Here is a 17,711-nt window from a genome sequence, read left to right as displayed (position 1 = left end):
AAAAAAATATTCCCTTGCTTGCTGTTTGAGGCTACTGTTTACTTCCAGACCTTAAAATAGTAGTCAAATGAACACTGGCCATACTGCCAACTAATTTGCGATGCTCAGATGAAATCGGCTGAAAGTAGAATTTGTTAGTCCAAAAGGCGTCCTGAGAAACTATTGATCTGATAGAAACAAGCCATTACAACAGCAAACGTTCTACTATTTGTGGACATCTACATCTTAATATCCTCCTCCTTCCACACAGCAAGTGGTCACTACAGAAGTGCTGGTTACCACAGCTGTATCCAAGACACTTATCTTCAATATACCAATGTTTTCATCTCATGGTAGTTTGAATTGTCTTATTCCAGCTGAACGTGTCTTTACCGTCCATAGAAAAGCAAAAATCAAACCGAACACTCAACTTGATCTCTGGCCATCAGATCTTATACCAAAACTGTCCCTGTTTTCAGATACCCGATATCTTTCTGAAACCAGGGTTTCATGGGGACTGGTGTACCTGGCTCTGAACTGCAGTGAAAAAAAAGATTTGCATGGGTCTCGGGTCTTAGACATCTTCAGTCATGTTGCTGTATTCTCCAGAGGATACAGTTAGGTATCTTCTAAACAGACACTGCAGATCCCTAGGTAACGTTTGATGGAAAGTATAATTTGGCCAGACTGCTTCTTTGTGAGGTTTCAGCCCACCTTCACATCAAGACTCACATTAATGTTCCCTGTTCTATTTATATGAACTGCTCACATTTGCCCAGAAATTTCAAGGTGGCTATAAGCACTTTCTGTACTTGAAAGTCTGTGTAAGGCTCTCAGACTGTCAGATGCAACGTTCAGCTTTATTTAAGAGCCCATCACGTCAGAGCAGCTTCTAAACCATTTGCTTTGCTGATACTAAAGATGAGTATCTTTGGCTACTCCACATCTCTAGTGATCTGCTTTAAGTGACGTGTCTGAACTACTCAACTAATCCCTTGTTGCACAATGTACCCAATCTTTCTTCCACGCCCTAGAACAGGTGCATTAGAAACTGGTACCTGTCAGACAATTAAATGGCCAAGGTGAGAGTAAATACCAAGTTCCCCAGTAGACACAAGGTGGGTGAGGTAATAGTTTAATTGGACCAACTTTGTTATGCAGAGCTGTGTAAGCTTGCAAGCTTACCTCTTTCACCAACAGAAGTTGGTCCAATAAAAGATTCTTTCACCCACTTTCTCCTCTAATATCCTGGGACCAAGACAGCTACAACACTGCAAACAAGTTCCCCAGTACACAGTTTAAAAAAAAATCAACTGGACAGTGAAGTTCTCATCCCAGCGGAGCCAAAGAACAAAAGAAATTCAAACACATAATGCAATACAATTAACTAGCACTTTCATCAGATCTGTAAGTTTATTTGCTCAATGTACGACGGCTACATAATGACTCACATTCATGATATTCCATCACTGAGGAAAACTGCTAAGAATGGTCCGTGAGTGAAATAATTCCTTACAGAAACACGGAGTTGGAAAAATAATCACTGATTAGACCTTAAAAATAGTTCACTGCATAACATGACAAAAAGCACAAACAAAGGCTCATTCAAAGAACATAGTAACTGTTCTCCTACACTGTAATAGTTATAATTTCACCATGACATACACCAGACATTAAGATTAAGCTAACACTGGTGTTTCTTTTGCTTTTCCTTTTTTTTAAAAACAAAATCATATATAATTGCATGTCACTATAGCAACATCCAGAACAGATCAGTTTCTTACGATACTATTTGGTAGAGCAAACTTTACCCCCAAAAGAAAAAAAAAAAAATTAAAAAAATTAAAAAAAAATTTAAGACTAGTTTGTCATAGGAATACATAACATCTACAGTATAAGTTAATAAATGTCAAGCTACTGTATAGAAATACGACACTAGCATGCACAATATTGTATCAATAGAGTAATGGAGCAGTAATCATTTCACTGGAGAGACACTATCATAGGCAAGTGCATTTCTTAAAAAAAATGAAAGAAACCATTCAAGCTGCTTAAAAATCAAGTCCCCATCCCCATCCCCGCTCCATTTTTTAGCCCTCTTGTGCGATCTTTCCTGCATACATTTTCTAAAGCAGCAAGAGCAAAAGCGGAAATAAAAAATAGGTTTTGTAATTCCAGTAAATCACTTTCAAATTATACAGGCAGGGACAACACTGCTCACTGGACATGAAGTGAAATTAAGTTAAGAAGCCTAAATAAATCTTCCAGTCCATGGCATTTACTGCAGGTTTCTGTCAGTTACCTAAGCTGCAAGCCTCTTCCTATTGATCTTTCCAGTAGGGATCATTAATCAGGCTATTTTAAGTTTACAGAGGTGGGCTTCATTTGAAGTCACTTTGTGTAAACGTTGTGATGTTGCATATAGTACATTCATTTAAAACATATGTGCACATGGTCATTTCTAGTGAGCATATCTTTGCATGATTTCCATTGTAAATTCCATTAAAAAAGCTTTGACAATATAATTGCAAAGTCACTCTTGGTTATGAATTTTAGTTACATTTTGGTCATTCCTCTTAACCTACTTTCTTAAAGATGACTTCTTATCTTTGCTGTCAAATCACGGAAAAAAGCTCTTTAAGTCCAATAAAGCCAGACTCTGTATCCAACCGTACAATAAAACTGATTGTACTGTATATGCAACACCAAGATGCTCTGTTTACAGACTGACTACCGAACAGGACAATGAAAGCCTGTTTTAATAGGACATTCATGAGTGCAGTTTCCTTCTACTGCGTAGTTTTAGTTAAAAAGCTACGAAGTTCAGCAATCTGCAAAATCAGAAGGAAATGGCAGTGAACTTCCAACAATCGTGTTAAAAAAAAAATCTTTACGCAGATGGGGGTAAATATTACCTGGTGAGCTTTATTTTCTCCCAGCCAAATCAAACAGACCTGGAAACCAGGTATTTTAAAAGAGAACTAATTTACAGGGCTCCCGAGAGTTGATAGAAATGTTTATGATTGCAGCTCTTCCTTTGTGGATTTCTCTACCAAATGAACTTCTAAACTCCTGAGGTTTCACTCATCATGCCACAAGCTTCCCCAGGAGAATGAACACCAAGCTGCCATGAAGATGAAACAAGGAGTCTGGGCGCTACAGAGATCTGCTGACAAACCTCATGGTACAGTGGGAGAAAGTCAGGGAAAAGTGAAATGGCAGTGTAATCCCTGAGGAAGGAGCTATGGCACCTTAAATCAGGATGGTCTTTGAAATAGCAGTACATGACATACAGACCTGAATTCTTTTTATCTAGTGGCGTTTTAGTTTAACATTTCCCCCCTTTCTAATTAAGTTCTTAATCCTTTTGCTGTGGACCCCGTTTAAACAGCCGCTTGCCAAGCATCTGTTAATTTGTTGATCAAAAACTAGAGCAGCTTTGATGTTCCTCAGGCAGTCTTCTGGCCTTGGGAGACAAAGGATAGCCAAGCCAGTCCACAGGGGACTGGATAAGGATGGCAAGCCAAGAGAGTTAGCAAAAGAAAATGTACAATGGCTTGATGTCACATACGGCTGTCATGTAGAAATACTGTCAACCGTGATTTAGTGTTAATACTGTAAGCTACCCTAACAAACACCTTAACGAAAAGTTAAATGGCCTAAATCCTGGGGCTTTCAAAGCCCTGAACTGTGAGTCTTTTCAGTCTGGGATTGTAAGCTACGCCGTGACAGGCCCAGTGCACCCTGGGGATGCACTGCGACATGGTAAACATACGGCACTTGAATGGAGGAGACGCATGCACATAAACCTTACTGGAACCACAGAACTTCATTTTTTAAAGGCAGGGCCATTTCATTCAAGTTATTTCATCTTAAAACCCTTTTATTTCTAGCAATAAAGTTAAATTAAAGACAGCTCCCACTTGTATTAATAATCTACAGAACAGTCCATATGCCAGTGTGAGGCTGCCATTCCATACCCAGCACAGGCAGCCTGACTTTCCACTAGTGGTGTTTTGGCAAAAACGTCAAAGAGGCAATCAAAGACAGGTCGTGGGGGCCTCCCTGGGAAGGTTACCCTTCCCCTCCCCTCCCCCACCCCGACCCCCCCCACTTGTGGGAAAAAAATAAAGACTGCAGTAGTAGCATCAGCGTGCGGCTGCCAGTCCATTTGGGGGTCTAATTGTTGCCTTCTCCACCATCGTCATCTTGCTGATCGCTTGTCCAGAGCGTTAGGTTGTCACGGAGGAGCTGCATGATGAGCGTGGAGTCTTTGTAGGAGTCCTCGTTGAGGGTGTCCAGCTCAGCAATGGCATCATCAAAAGCCGTCTTGGCCAGGTGGCACGCCTGCTCGGGCGCATTCTGGATCTCATAGTAGAAAACTGAGTAGTTAAGTGCCAGACCAAGCCTAATGGGATGAGTTGGTTGCATGTGCTCCTTGCTGATCTCATGAGCTTCACTATAGGCTTTCTCCGAAGACTCCACCACCGTTGCCCTCTTCTCTCCTGTGGCCACCTCAGCCAGGTAACGGTAATAGTCCCCTTTCATCTTCAGGTAAAAGACCTTACTCTCATACTGTGTCTCGCTGCAGTTCTTGATCAGATAGTTGTCTAGCAGGCTCAGCACATCTTGGCATACAGCTTCCAACTCCTTCTCTATTTTCTCCCGGTAGGCCCGTACCATTTCTATCTTCTTTTCATTGCCATCAGCAGAGGTCTTCTGCTCAATGCTACTAATTACTCGCCAGGAAGAGCGCCGTGCCCCCACTACATTCTTATAGGCTACAGACAACAGGTTCCTTTCTTCATTGGACAGTGGCTCGTTCAGCTCTGTGACCTGCATTGAGAAGGGAGAGAGAGAAAAAAGGATTGGATTAAATTACACTGTATTTAATCCCATCTCTACCTCATACGTTCTGCTGTTCTCGCCTGCTACCTCTAGAAGAGTGGCCTGACAAGGTGCTAGTTGATAAGTTTCCAGTTCATTTTACTTCGGATATCAGAAGTTACATCCCACAGATGGAGCAGGGTTTGAAGAGGGGCAGAGGGGAAGGACTGCAAATTCTGCAAGCTTTCAAACACAGCCGGGAAGCAATTTGTTATGTACCATCAACATAGATACTAGGTTAAAGCTATGCAGCTTTACCCAAAACTTATCTATGTCAAAATTTCATCACTTTTCTAGCATTTTTCCAGTTAGGAAAAGATGGTACTTAAGTTATGCCTTGATAGACACCAACTGGGTGGATGTCAGGCCTCAATAAGAAGCAGAAGAGGTGAAAGTAAGAGCTACAGCAAAACGTGAAGAGATGCTCATACTCCTGGGACAGTGAGTAAACTAGCTGAATAAGATGAATTAAAGCTATAAAACGAGATAATGAATGTTGATTTTTTCAGTTTTCTGAGAGGCTGGGTGTCTGCTTTTGAGATGTCCAGAGACTTCGGCAAACTGAGTTTAGACAAAAAGAAAAGGAGTACTTGTGGCACCTTAGAGACTAACCAATTTATTAGAGCATAAGCTTTCGTGAGCTACAGCTCACTTCATCAGATGCATATCGTGGAAACTGCAGCAGACTTTATATATACACAGAGAATATGAACCAATACCTCCTCCCACCCCACTGTCCTGCTGGTAATAGCTTATCTAAAGTGATCATCAGGTGGGCCATTTCCAGCACAAATCCAGGTTTTCTCACCCTCCACCCCCCCACACAAATTCACTCTCCTGCTGGTGATAACCTGGATTTGTGCAGGAAATAGCCCCATGCACATTGTGTAAAGAGTTGTCACTTTGGATGGGCTATCACCAGCAGGAGAGTGAATTTGTGTGGGGGGGTGGAGGGTGAGAAAACCTGGATTTGTGCTGGAAATGGCCCACCTGATGATCACTTTAGATAAGCTATTACCAGCAGGACAGTGGGGTGGGAGGAGGTATTGGTTCATATTCTCTGTGTATATATAAAGTCTGCTGCAGTTTCCACGATATGCATCTGATGAAGTGAGCTGTAGCTCACGAAAGCTTATGCTCTAATAAATTGGTTAGTCTCTAAGGTGCCACAAGTACTCCTTTTCTTTTCGCGAATACAGACGAACACGGCTGTTACTCTGAAACCTGAGTTTAGACAGATTTCTTCAAAACATCCATTACATCTTTGATCTCTGTGACGAGTCAAAAGCTCACATGGTAGCAGTATGCTATCTTTTTCCTACACAGGAGATAGTCTTCACTGGTTGTAAGGAGAGTTTAGGTGTACAAACCTCCCGACATCATGATACATACACCACTAAAAGATTAATTGCCACAGCAATGGGATGGCTTAGGGGAATAGTAAGGAAACGTGGAACTACTCTGCTATCAGACTGCCCGTTTACATCCAGCCAAGATTATAATCTTCAATCATTACCAAATCAATCTTATGGCTGTTAAGTGTCATATCTGAGCCTGACACCTCATTCCAGTTCCCAACGGAACAGTGCCTACATTATCAAAGCTACCACACTGTCACTAGTTACCACCCTCGAGGGTTTCAGCAGCGAGGGAAGTGCTTGAATGTTACAGAAACTCCCTCTTACTTACAGGCAACACGTCCAGGCTAACACAAGGATGTTCAGCAGAACAGTCAGCACAGGCAACTGCAACACGAACAGTCTCCATGGCTGCAGGCATAGCACCTTTCACAAGTACTAACATTTACTAAGCTAGCAAATGTAACTGCGTTGGGTAGTCGTGGCAGTTAGGCTGATCCCTGTAGCAGCTCTCAGTACGGCACGCCAATAAGCATCCACCTTTCAATCTATGTAGCTACTTGAAGCAGTTGCTGGCAGACGTGGAGAATGAACATGATTTACACCACTAATTCAAGATTACGTGTGCCCAGACAACCCCATTTGGTCACGGGAGATATGATCTGTTTCAGCAAACAAAATAGCATTCATTCTTACTGAATCAATATGCAGGGGAAAGCTGTGTAAAATGCTGTAATCATAAAAAATCCTGTTAGTAAACCCAAACCACCTTCCTCCTGCTGCCCCCCAAACTAAGCATTTCATATAGAAATTCAAAGCATCCAAATAATGTCTGCTTTCAACAACACTTCAGAAAGTCAGACTGAGGCCACCTTCACACCCAAAGTTTCGTTTCATAGAGACGATAAACACCTTAAGGTGCACAGCGATTGTACTAACTCTGGCCTTTCTAGCCACGTAAGCCACAAAAATAACTTGAAAATGAGGATCACTGTAGCACTAGCCCAACCCCAGACTAGGACCCCCTTGTGCTAGACACCGTACTAACAAGACAATCCCTGCCCCAAACCTCTTTCAATCTAAGTGATTCCCAATTAGCCAAAATTAGTACACTAAGGGCAATCATTTCTATTCGGCATTAAGATTCACTTTTACTATAAGCTCAGAGCTCTGCATTTGTATATGTCCCTATCTTCAAGCCTTTTACAATCAGGTAGTGTAGTTATAGCACTTAATATCCCCACACTAACTTTTGCCTTTTGCTTGTACCTGACACATGCATGAAGGCAAGTTCATACTGTTCTGTAATGTATCTCCGATACCCCATTCATACTGTTCACATATACTAACTTAGCCTCTGCAGAAGTCTTGCATTTGGAGTTCTAAAGCCCAGTCCTTGATCCAAATAAAATACCGTAGAGTAGGTTAGAAAGGAACAAGAATGGCATCTTTGTAGAGCAGAGTTAAGATTTTTTGGATGCATTTCCCTACTCGCAGGCACTTGTTTCTCCGTTAGTTTGTAACTTTTCTGATTTTCTAGTTTGTATTTTATAACTAACGTGCTGTTACGTGGTTTATACACTTTACATGACAGACGTACTCTCAGCCTTACCACTGCCTATTGTTTTAAGGGTCACACTGCTAGTGTGTTACAATAACTTGTTAGAACAGAAAGTACTCCCAGGACATAAAAAAAAAAAAGATTTCTAGTAGGAAGTACTTACCTGCCTGCAGCATTAATGTTCACTTACAATTGTGAAATACTGTATTTATCTTTATTACAGAATTCCGTGTGATGTGATCTTACAGGACATTTAATCAGTCACAGAATGTTTAAAACATGAATACTAGAACTGCACCATTGCACTGTCAGCAGAGTGCTCAGAGAAATTCCCAAATGAACTCCATACGCAAGTTGTGACAGGCATTTGAAAGGAAGGTTTGTAACTTGCCAAGTGGAATTAACTGAAGTTGTCAGTATAGGTTGTCAGCATGTATTTACTATAACTAAATCTATAATTCCTGAACTCTGTCGCATTCACTTGTCACGCTTTATCACAAAATAAACTTGTACTACTGATAACTGGGTTTTTTTTTTTTTAATATGAGAAGTGAAACTGGCAATTCTCAAGCTACCAGGAAATTTCCATCTTTTATGGTTTGTAGCAGACATTTATTTATTTTGTAGGCAGATGTAGCAAATTTATTATTATACTGGCTTTCCTTAAGCCTGTGCTAATAGGATACTAGTCAAGATGAATTTCAATAGAACTCAAGGTCTGAACAATAAAGTTTGCAAAGCACACAAAAACTGGGGGAATAGTAAATAATTAAGAGGACAGGTCACTGATTCAGAGCAAACCGGATCATTTAGTAAACTGGATGCCAGCAAACAGTGTGTTTTAATATGACTAAATGTAAACATCTAGAAACAAAAGAATGTAGATCACACTTACAGAATGGGGGATGCTATCCTGGGAAGCAACGACTGAAAAATATATGGTGGTCCTAGTGGATAATCAGCTGAACATGAGCTCCCAAAATGACACTGTGGCCAAAAGAGCTAATGTGATCTTGGGAAGCATGAACACCAAAATCCCAAGTAGGAGTAGAGGGGTTATTTTACTTCTGTATTTGGCACTAGTGTGACTGCTGCTGAAATTCTGGGTCCAGTTCTGGTGCCCACGATTCAAGAAGGATGTTCAAGAAAGGTTCAGAGAACGATTAAAGGATTAGAATACATGCCCTATAGGGACAGGCTCAAAGCATTCAACATATTGAGTTTCACAAAAAAAAACAAAAAAAAACACATGGTCAAGGATTGATTCAAGTATCATAATGGCAAACAAATATTTAATAGAGAGCTCTTCAATCTAGCAGAGAAAGGTAAAAAATGATCCAATAGCTGGAAATTGAAGCTAGATAAATTCAGACAGGGAAATAAGTGCAATTTCTTAACAGTGAGAGTAATTAACCAGTGGAACAATTTACCCAGGGTTGGAGTGGACTGCATTCTTCATCACTGACAATTTTTAAATCAAGGATTGAGTATTTTTTTTCTTAAAGATCTGCTCTAGGAATTATTTTGGGGAAGCTCTTGGCCTGTGTTCTAGAGGTCAGACTAGCTGATCACCATGGTCTCTTCTGGCCTTGGAAACTACGAATAAGATTCAAGACACTTAACTTAGGGCTAGACAGAAAAGACATGTCTGGTGTTTCACTCCTTGTAATTTAAAATCTCACTAGACCAGGGTGAGAGCTGGCTAGTAACAAATCGCACAGATCATGTTCCAAATTCTTTTCCAAGAGATTTTTCTTTTGTTTCATGAATCAGAGTTCAGACAGTCTTAACTCCCTCACATAAACAACTGAAACCATGAAATCCTGAGTGTACATCTACATGACCGTGTGGCATAGCTGTGGATACGCCGCTGTAGTGTAGATGTTTCCTACACCGATGGAAGGGGATTTTCCATCCATGTAGGTAATCCACTTTTCCAAGAGGCAGTGACTAAGTTGGTAGAAGAATCCTTCTGTTGACCTGGCCACGTGTACACCAGAGGTTAGGTTGACCAAGCTAGGGTGCTCAGGGTACAAAATTCACAGTCTTGAGCAACGTAGCTTGGTCAGCCTATGTTTTAGGTGTAGACCAGGTCTGAGAATAGGAAGCAATGACTATCTGGGGAAGTTTAGAATAGCAGGATAATATCTATACATCACAGATGTGAAAACAATAGCTCCCCCATTTTCTAATGAAAGGGCCGACAGCTGAAAGTTTGTGCCATAGCCTTATGATTCAAAGGACGTGAATTTGAGTTGGCCCATTTTAAAAATACAGTGTTAATTAACCAGGACTATATTAGCACTGGCTTATAGGCATTTGGATAGTATTCACATCTCAGTGTCAAGGTTCCAGGCAAACCAATGCTTTCATGGTATGTGCAGATCTAACAAATGTGTGTCTAAATTTTGCACAGTTAAAAATTCTTTTGGTCTCCAACAGAAGTTAATCACTAGAAGCTTAACTAAGCTTCCACTGAAGTTCAAAAACCTTGTAACAACTTTAGCTTCACTGACAGTTTTAGAAAGCTTTCAAGCACAGGACTCATTTCTCTTTCTCTTCTGCATTTTTACTGTTACGCAACAAGCCCGGCCCCCTTTGCTGTTCCTGTATATGGCATTTTCAGAGTGAGTAAGGAATGAGACCAGGGATCAGGGCTTTAGGGTCAGGTAACAAATGCCACTGGTACCTAAGCTTATTCACAACACCCCCTCGATGGAAGGTGCAATATTTTGCTTCATTTAAATTTCTAGCTCTGTATTTACTTGATGTGTTACCACAGGTATAAACCTACAGTAAACAGCAAATATCAAACCCTACACATGGCAGATCAGACAGCAGAGATGCCAACTTCTGATCTGGAAGGGAAAAATCTACTCTTTTGCCCAAGGGGAGTTATTGAGATCAGTCATTCTATATATAAAAAGAGTAAGGAGAAAAATCCATAAGTGGTAGTGTAGATACGGCTTTAAGTTTCTGATTTTTTATGAAGTCATTTTACCCTGAAAACCAAGTACTACATTTCTACAGGCTTGTCTACACAGATTTTCACCACAATAACTTGTTGGATTGTAATTCCATAACAAAAGGCTTGTTTAAGTGTAGGTGTAGACACCAATTTTAGTTTAAGGATGTCCTATATCAGTTAAACCTGAGTCTTTACCAACTTCAGCTACATCAAAATAAGGTGTTCTTAAACTACAATTAGAATGTCCACACAGATCTACACCAAAACAAAAGGTGCAAATAGCACCAAAATAACTACATCAATTTCAACTCTGTATAGGCCAGCCCTGTGACTGGGAGGTAGTGAAATGACATAGGAGTCACGTGAGCAAGAGCTGAGAAATCCAGAGGCAATTTGTAGTCAGGCTGCTGAAAATGTTTCAGAGGAACAGCCGTGTTAGTCTGTATTCGCAAAAAGAAAAGGAGTACTTGTGGCACCTTAGAGACTAACCAATTTATTTGAGCATGAGCTTTCGTGAGCTACCGCTCACTTCATCAGATGTTTACCGTGGAAACTGCAGCAGACTTTATATACACACAGAAATCATGAAACAATACCTCCTCCCACCCCACTGTCCTGCTGGTAATTTACCAGCAGGACAGTGGGGTGGGAGGAGGTATTGTTTCATGATTTCTGTGTGTATATAAAGTCTGCTGCAGTTTCCACGGTAAACATCTGATGAAGTGAGCGGTAGCTCACGAAAGCTCATGCTCAAATAAATTGGTTAGTCTCTAAGGTGCCACAAGTACTCCTTTTCTTTTTGAAAATGTTTCGTTTTGTTAATGCCTATTGAAGTCAAGTCACCAATATTGCAGATAAATGCGGTCTATTGTGGGATAAAGAGGTTAAAATCTTTAACAAATGCTCCAAGACGAGCTCATGAAAAGCCAAGACCAAATAAATTATATTTGTGTTTTGGGCTCTCTTTATATTCCATGAAGGAGCACGAGAAGACAAGCCCTATTTTTAGAGTCCATCGCAGGCCACCTTTAAGAATTTCTTGATACCAGCATCAGGCACAGTAATTTATAAGTGACACTTGCTAGTAGCACTGAAACAAATTTCTGCTCCCAAGATGCAAAGAGCCAACTTCTAAACGCATTTCTTACCATAACAAGATTTGTTTGTACAAGATGGAAGCATTCTAGACCAGGGTAGTTTTAGAGTCGGAGGGCTAAAATTTGTTTGATAGAAGAATTTGAACTGTTAAGTGTGCACACAACTCTTGTATGCAGTGTTGTTGCACCTGTGCTTGGTCACAGGACACTAGAGACACAAGGTGTGGGGGAGGTAATATCTTTTACTGGACATACAACTCTTGACAAGCACAAGTCTAAAACACTAAGGGCTTGTCGACACAGGCACTTTACAGCACTGCAACGGTCTCGCTCAGGGGTGTGAAAAAACACCCCCCTGAGCGCTGCACGTTTCAGCGCTGTAACCTGCCAGTGTAGACAGCGGCTCCCAGAGCTACCAGCTACTCCCCTCCTGGAGATGGGTTTTTTAGAGTGCTGGGAGAGCTCTCTCCCGCGACTACACAAGCTCGAGTGCTGGGAGGCCTCTGGCAGACTTCAGGGGCCTCAAGTGTCACATTACCCAGAAGTTACCTACTACAGGACAGGCCCAACAAAGAAAATAACAGAACGCCACTAGCCGTCACCTTCAGCCCCCAACTAAAACCCTCCAACGCATTATTAAGGATCTACAACCTATCCTGAAGGACAACCCATCACTCTCACAGATCTTGGGAGACAGGCCAGTTCTTGCTTACAGACAGCCCCCCAACCTGAAGCAAATACTCACCAGCAACCACACACCACACAACGAAAACACTAACCCAGGAACCTAACCTTGCAACAAAGCCCGTTGCCAACTGTGTCCACATATCTATTCAGGGGACACCATCATAGGGCCTCATCACATCAGCCACACTATCAGAGGCTTGTTCACCTGCACATCTACCAATGTAATATATGCCATCATGTGCCAGCAATGCCCTTCTACCATATATATCGGCCAAACCAGACAGTCTGTACATAAAAGAATGAATGGTCACAAATCAGACGTCAAGAATTATAACATTCAGAAACCAGTCGGAGAACACTTCAATCTCTCTGGTCACTCAATTACAGACCTAAAAGTGGCAATTCTTCAACAAAAAAACTTCAAAAACAGACTCCAACGAGAGACTGCTGAATTGGAATTAATTTGCAAACTGGACACCATTAACTTAGGCTAGAATAAAGACTGGGAGTGGATGTGTCATTACACAAAGTAAAACTATTTCCCCATGTTTATTTTTCCCCCCCTACAATTCCTCACACATTGTCAACTGCTGGAAATGGCCCGCCTTGATTATCACTACAAAAGAGTTTTTTTCTCTCCTGCTGGTAATAGCTCACCTTACCTGATCACTCTCTTTAGTGTGTATGGCAACATCCACTGTTTCATGTTCTCTGTGTATATAAAATCTCCCCATTGTATTTTCCACTGCATGCATCCGATGAAGTGAGCTGTAGCCTCACAAAAGCTTATGCTCCAATAAATTTGTTAGTCTCTAAGGTGCCACAAGTACTCCTTTTCTTTTTACATTACAGTTACCAGCTCAGATGTGAGGTGAAGCTCCTAACAGAGAGGCAGAGACAACTTCACCTTGCAGTCCTATGAGGTCAGCTTTCTGGTTCTCCAAAAGATTAAGTCCTCCCAGAAGCCATCATATAAAGTATCAAGTAAACTACTTCTAAACCTTGTCCCAGTTTGACACGGGGCTAGTCACAAACATGAAGTCATACGTAATTTTATTAGACTTTGTTGGCTCTGATCTCCCTTAACATTCACTGAATATCCTTCCCCTGGTCAGAGGGCTGCTGATATAAATCTTCTGGAGTGTTTGTAGTCTTAGGACTTGAGATTGCCACCTGCTCAAGCCCCATGCCAAGTTCTCTTTAAAAATGTTTCTTCCCTGTTGCTGTATGGGACCTCTACAAAAACAAGGGAAACTGACCACATAGAGCACTAGCAAATGCCCCAAAATAAACTAAAAACGCTGAAAGAACAGAATCTAGTCTCGGGAGGTTTATACTTTATGCATTTTTTTAGCCTTCTCGCTACAGGTAACTATCTTGTTGCCAAAAAACTTTTGTTAGTTCATGTAATCAGATGTGGAAAGCTATTTGACTTGAAACATGACAAGTTGGACATCACAATACGAACAAACTGGAAGAATAGGTAGTCTTTGCACATATATATTTTAAATCCATATACTGAACAGATTTGTATTTTACCCTCCATCCCTTTCACAATCTTGTACCATAGAGTCTAAAAAAACTTCCTTCAATAAGAACCTGCCAAGGTATTTAAACCTGCTCAATTTTTCACATGATCTAGATTTTTGGTTCATAGAATATCAGGGTTGGAAGGGACCTCAGGAGGTCATTTAGTCCAACACCCTGCTCAAATCAGGGCCAACGCCAACTAAATCATCCCAGCCAGGGCTTTGTCAAGCCGGGCCTTAAAAACCTCTAAGGATGGAGATTCCACCGCCTCCCTAGGTAACCCATTCCAGTGCTTCACCACCCTCCTAGTGAAACAGTGTTTCCTAATATCCAACCTAGACCTCCCCCACTGCAACTTGAGACCACTGCTCCTTGTTCTGTCAGCTGCCATCACTTTGAACAGCTGAGCTCCATCCTCTTTGGAATCCCCCTTCAGGTAGTTGAAGGCTGCTATTAAATCCCCCTCACTCTTCTCTTCTGCAGATTAAATAACCCCAAGTTCCCTCAGCCTCTCCTCATAAGTCATGTGCCCCAGCCCCCTAATCATTTTCCTTGCCCTCCGCTGGACTCTCTCCAATTTGTCCACATCCTTTCTGAAGTGTGGGGCCCAAAACTGGGCACAGTACTCCAGATGTGGCCTCACCAGTGCTGAAGAGAGGGGAATAATCACTTCCCTCAATCTGCTGGCAATGCTCCTACTAATGCAGCCCAATATGCCATTAGCCTTCTTGGCAACAAGGGCACACTGCTGACTCCTATCCAGCTTCTCGTGCACTGTGATCCCCAGGTCCTTTTCTGCAGAACTGCCACTTAGCCGGTCGTTCCCCAGCCTGTAGCAGTGCATGGGATTCTACCGTCCTAAGTGCAGGACTCTGCCCTTGTCCTTGCTGAACCTCAGATTTCTTTTGGCCCAATCCTCCAATTTGTCTAGGTCACTCTGGACCCTATCTCTACCCTCCAGCGTATCTACCTCTCCTCCCAGCTTCGTGTCATCCATGAACTTGCTGAAGGTGCAATCCATCCCATCATCCAAATCATTAATGAAGATGCTGAACAAAACCGGCTCCAGGACCAACGCCTGGGGCACGCCGCTTGATACCGGCTGTCAACTAGCCATCAAGCTGTTGATCACTACCTGCTAAGCCGGACAATCTAGCCAGCTTTCTATTCACCTTATAGTCCATTCATCCAATCCACACTTTAACTTGCTAGCAAGAATACAGTGGGAGACCATAACAAAAGCTTTGCTAAAGTCAAGGTATATCATGTCTACCGCTTTCCCCATATCCTACAGAACCAGTTATCTCATCATAGAAGGCAATCAGGTTGGTCAGGCATGACTTACCCTTGGGTGAATCCATGTTGGCTGTTCCTGATCACCTTCGTCTCCTCCAAGTGCTTCTACCATCTTCAAATGATTATCCACCTAACAGTAAATATTGCTGATGGCTAACACGAGTAAAGTTGTCCTAAAGAGCTTTCATCCTAAAAAAAAGCTAAGTGGATCTATTTGTACCTTGTTTTGTAGTCTTAAAAGTTATGAGGAAGTTTTCCCTACCTCCCTGTCCATTAGTTTTCCCCAGAAGTTCTTCTACCTTAGTACAACTGGGTTTAGTTCCTTCCTGCCATCTGATGGAGACAGAACTAAATCTAATCATATCATTCCCAGTATCACTCAAGTCTCCACAAGCTGTCTACAGAAGGTGGATTATCTGCACACTTGTCTGCTAGCTGGAAAGGAAGAGAAGGGCTCAGTTATTCATTCTCAGATATTGCTACCATGAAGCACATGCCTGCGTCGCACTTCTACCCTTTATGCAACAGCAGCTCTAGAGCATTTAGGGCATGTCTTCACTGGCAATGTTAAAGCACTGCTGCGGCAACGCTTTAATGTGGCTTGTGTAGTCACGGTGCAGTGCTGGGAGAGAGCTCTCCAAACCCTCCTAAAAAAAAACAAAACACCTTCACGAGGCAAGTAGCTACCAGGGCTGGGAACACGGCTCCCAGCACTGGCGCAATGTCTATACTGACAATTTACAGAGCTGAAACTTGCAGTGCTGGGGGGGGGGGGGGGGGTGTTTCATATCCCTGAGCAAGAAATAGACGAGCCCTTAGTCTCATTACAAGCTAACCAGCGCTTAGTTTGTGCCAGAGCTGAGCCGCAGCACCTCAAAGCTTGCTGCATCAGTTATGAATGTAAAAAAGTTGCTTGAAAGCACCTCTTTCATACCAAATTAGGCACTGAAGCTAACTCATCCTTACACCTGAACCTAGGTACAGTAGGGAACTATCCTGCAGTAGCAGGAAATAGACCAGATGATCTAAAGCTTTTTTTATCATTAGTTTCTATGAACGTGTAGTGAAGTCTAATGCTGATGGGAAAGAGACCACCACATTATGATTTCACTGCACTATCACCAAGAAGCAGAGCTTAAAAAAGTGTTCTCATTTAAAAGGAAACCAGTATTCTTCTCAATTCTGAGAAGTGGGTTTTAGAGAGGTTCTCTTCCTTTTTTGTCCTAGTTATAAAGGATTCCCTTTAATTGAACTCGAGTCCAAGTCCAGAGACAGACTTTAATGTCCTCAGGTTTGTGGTACCTCACAGCATAGGGATCTATTGAGTTGCAAGAAGAAACACTGGGGTTTGATTAGAACAATTTCTTCCTCATCATAAAAGTGGGTGGGACCACCACTGACTAACGTCCTGAAACATAGCAAAGTAAGATACGAAGCAAGATCATGATCACTGTATTTTTTGGAGTAATTGCTGAAAAATGTGCTTTTAAATGTAATACCAAAAAGAAATCTGGCCTCTTGTCCTAATTCTCTGTCATTTTTAAGTGGTCAAGCCAGATACAAGCAGGACACAACAGATTTAAGAACATGGAAGTTAGCCAATTTTGAAGTTAATTGTAAGAGTTTTCTTGCTCCAGGGCAGAATGATTTAAATAACCGATTTTAATCATGATTTAAATCAGCAAGCAGGAAAACTTGATTTAAATCATCAATTTTAACCAAGTTTTGCATTTGCACTTGTTATTTTCCTAAAAGAAGTGGATTCTCATTGGTTGATGGACACTAAAACCACAAGTTGCACTAAATATAGCTTCTATCCTAAATTCAGTGCTTTTTGCTAACCTGTATACACTGTAACATATTTAAGCAATTATATAGTTTGACTATTTTATTATGTTAGAAAATGGTTAATGCATTTCCTAATTAGTAGATTTACTTGTGATCTGGATGAAATTTGAAGAGTATTAATAGAAACTGTCAATTGTTTTTGTGCATTTTTAGTTCAACACAAATGTGCTGGATATATACAGAAGATTATCAACACGTCTGGCGTTTAACACTAACTGATTTATTAAACAAAGGAAGTACTGTCTGTAGTTAATTTAACTGATGTTTGTAGTCACCATGTCTTTCAAGATTTTAGAACAAGTATCTCTTTATTCTCATATTTGGTCTTTTTTTATTATTCATAAATTGGAAGATGAAAACAAGCTTTCCTGCATTTTCAACCACCAATTGATTTCTTACCTTTGAATTAAATTATTGACTTGAATTAGTTAAATAAACTGAAATGAAGAAAATATTCTCTGAATCTTCAGAAGCTACTGCTGTCAAAAGCTGGTTAGCAC

The 17,711-nt window shown here is 41.3% G+C and overlaps 1 protein-coding gene across 1 annotated transcript in view; it reads right to left on the bottom strand.

Moving 5' to 3' along the window:
- Positions 1-1,373: 1,373 nt before the first annotated feature.
- The window catches only part of YWHAG (tyrosine 3-monooxygenase/tryptophan 5-monooxygenase activation protein gamma), a 42,781-nt gene continuing 26,443 nt past the window's right edge, over positions 1,374-17,711 (bottom strand). The window contains exon 2 of the mRNA XM_073315814.1: positions 1,374-4,815. Coding sequence (XP_073171915.1) covers positions 4,159-4,815 — 657 coding nt within the window. The 3' untranslated portion in view covers positions 1,374-4,158. The remainder of the gene's footprint in view (positions 4,816-17,711) is intronic.

Source organism: Lepidochelys kempii, chromosome 17 (assembly GCF_965140265.1).
Source record: "Lepidochelys kempii isolate rLepKem1 chromosome 17, rLepKem1.hap2, whole genome shotgun sequence".
Lineage (NCBI taxonomy): Eukaryota > Metazoa > Chordata > Testudines > Cheloniidae > Lepidochelys > Lepidochelys kempii.
The sequence above is the reverse complement of the archived record's forward strand: the minus strand, read 5'-3'. Positions and strand labels throughout refer to the sequence as shown.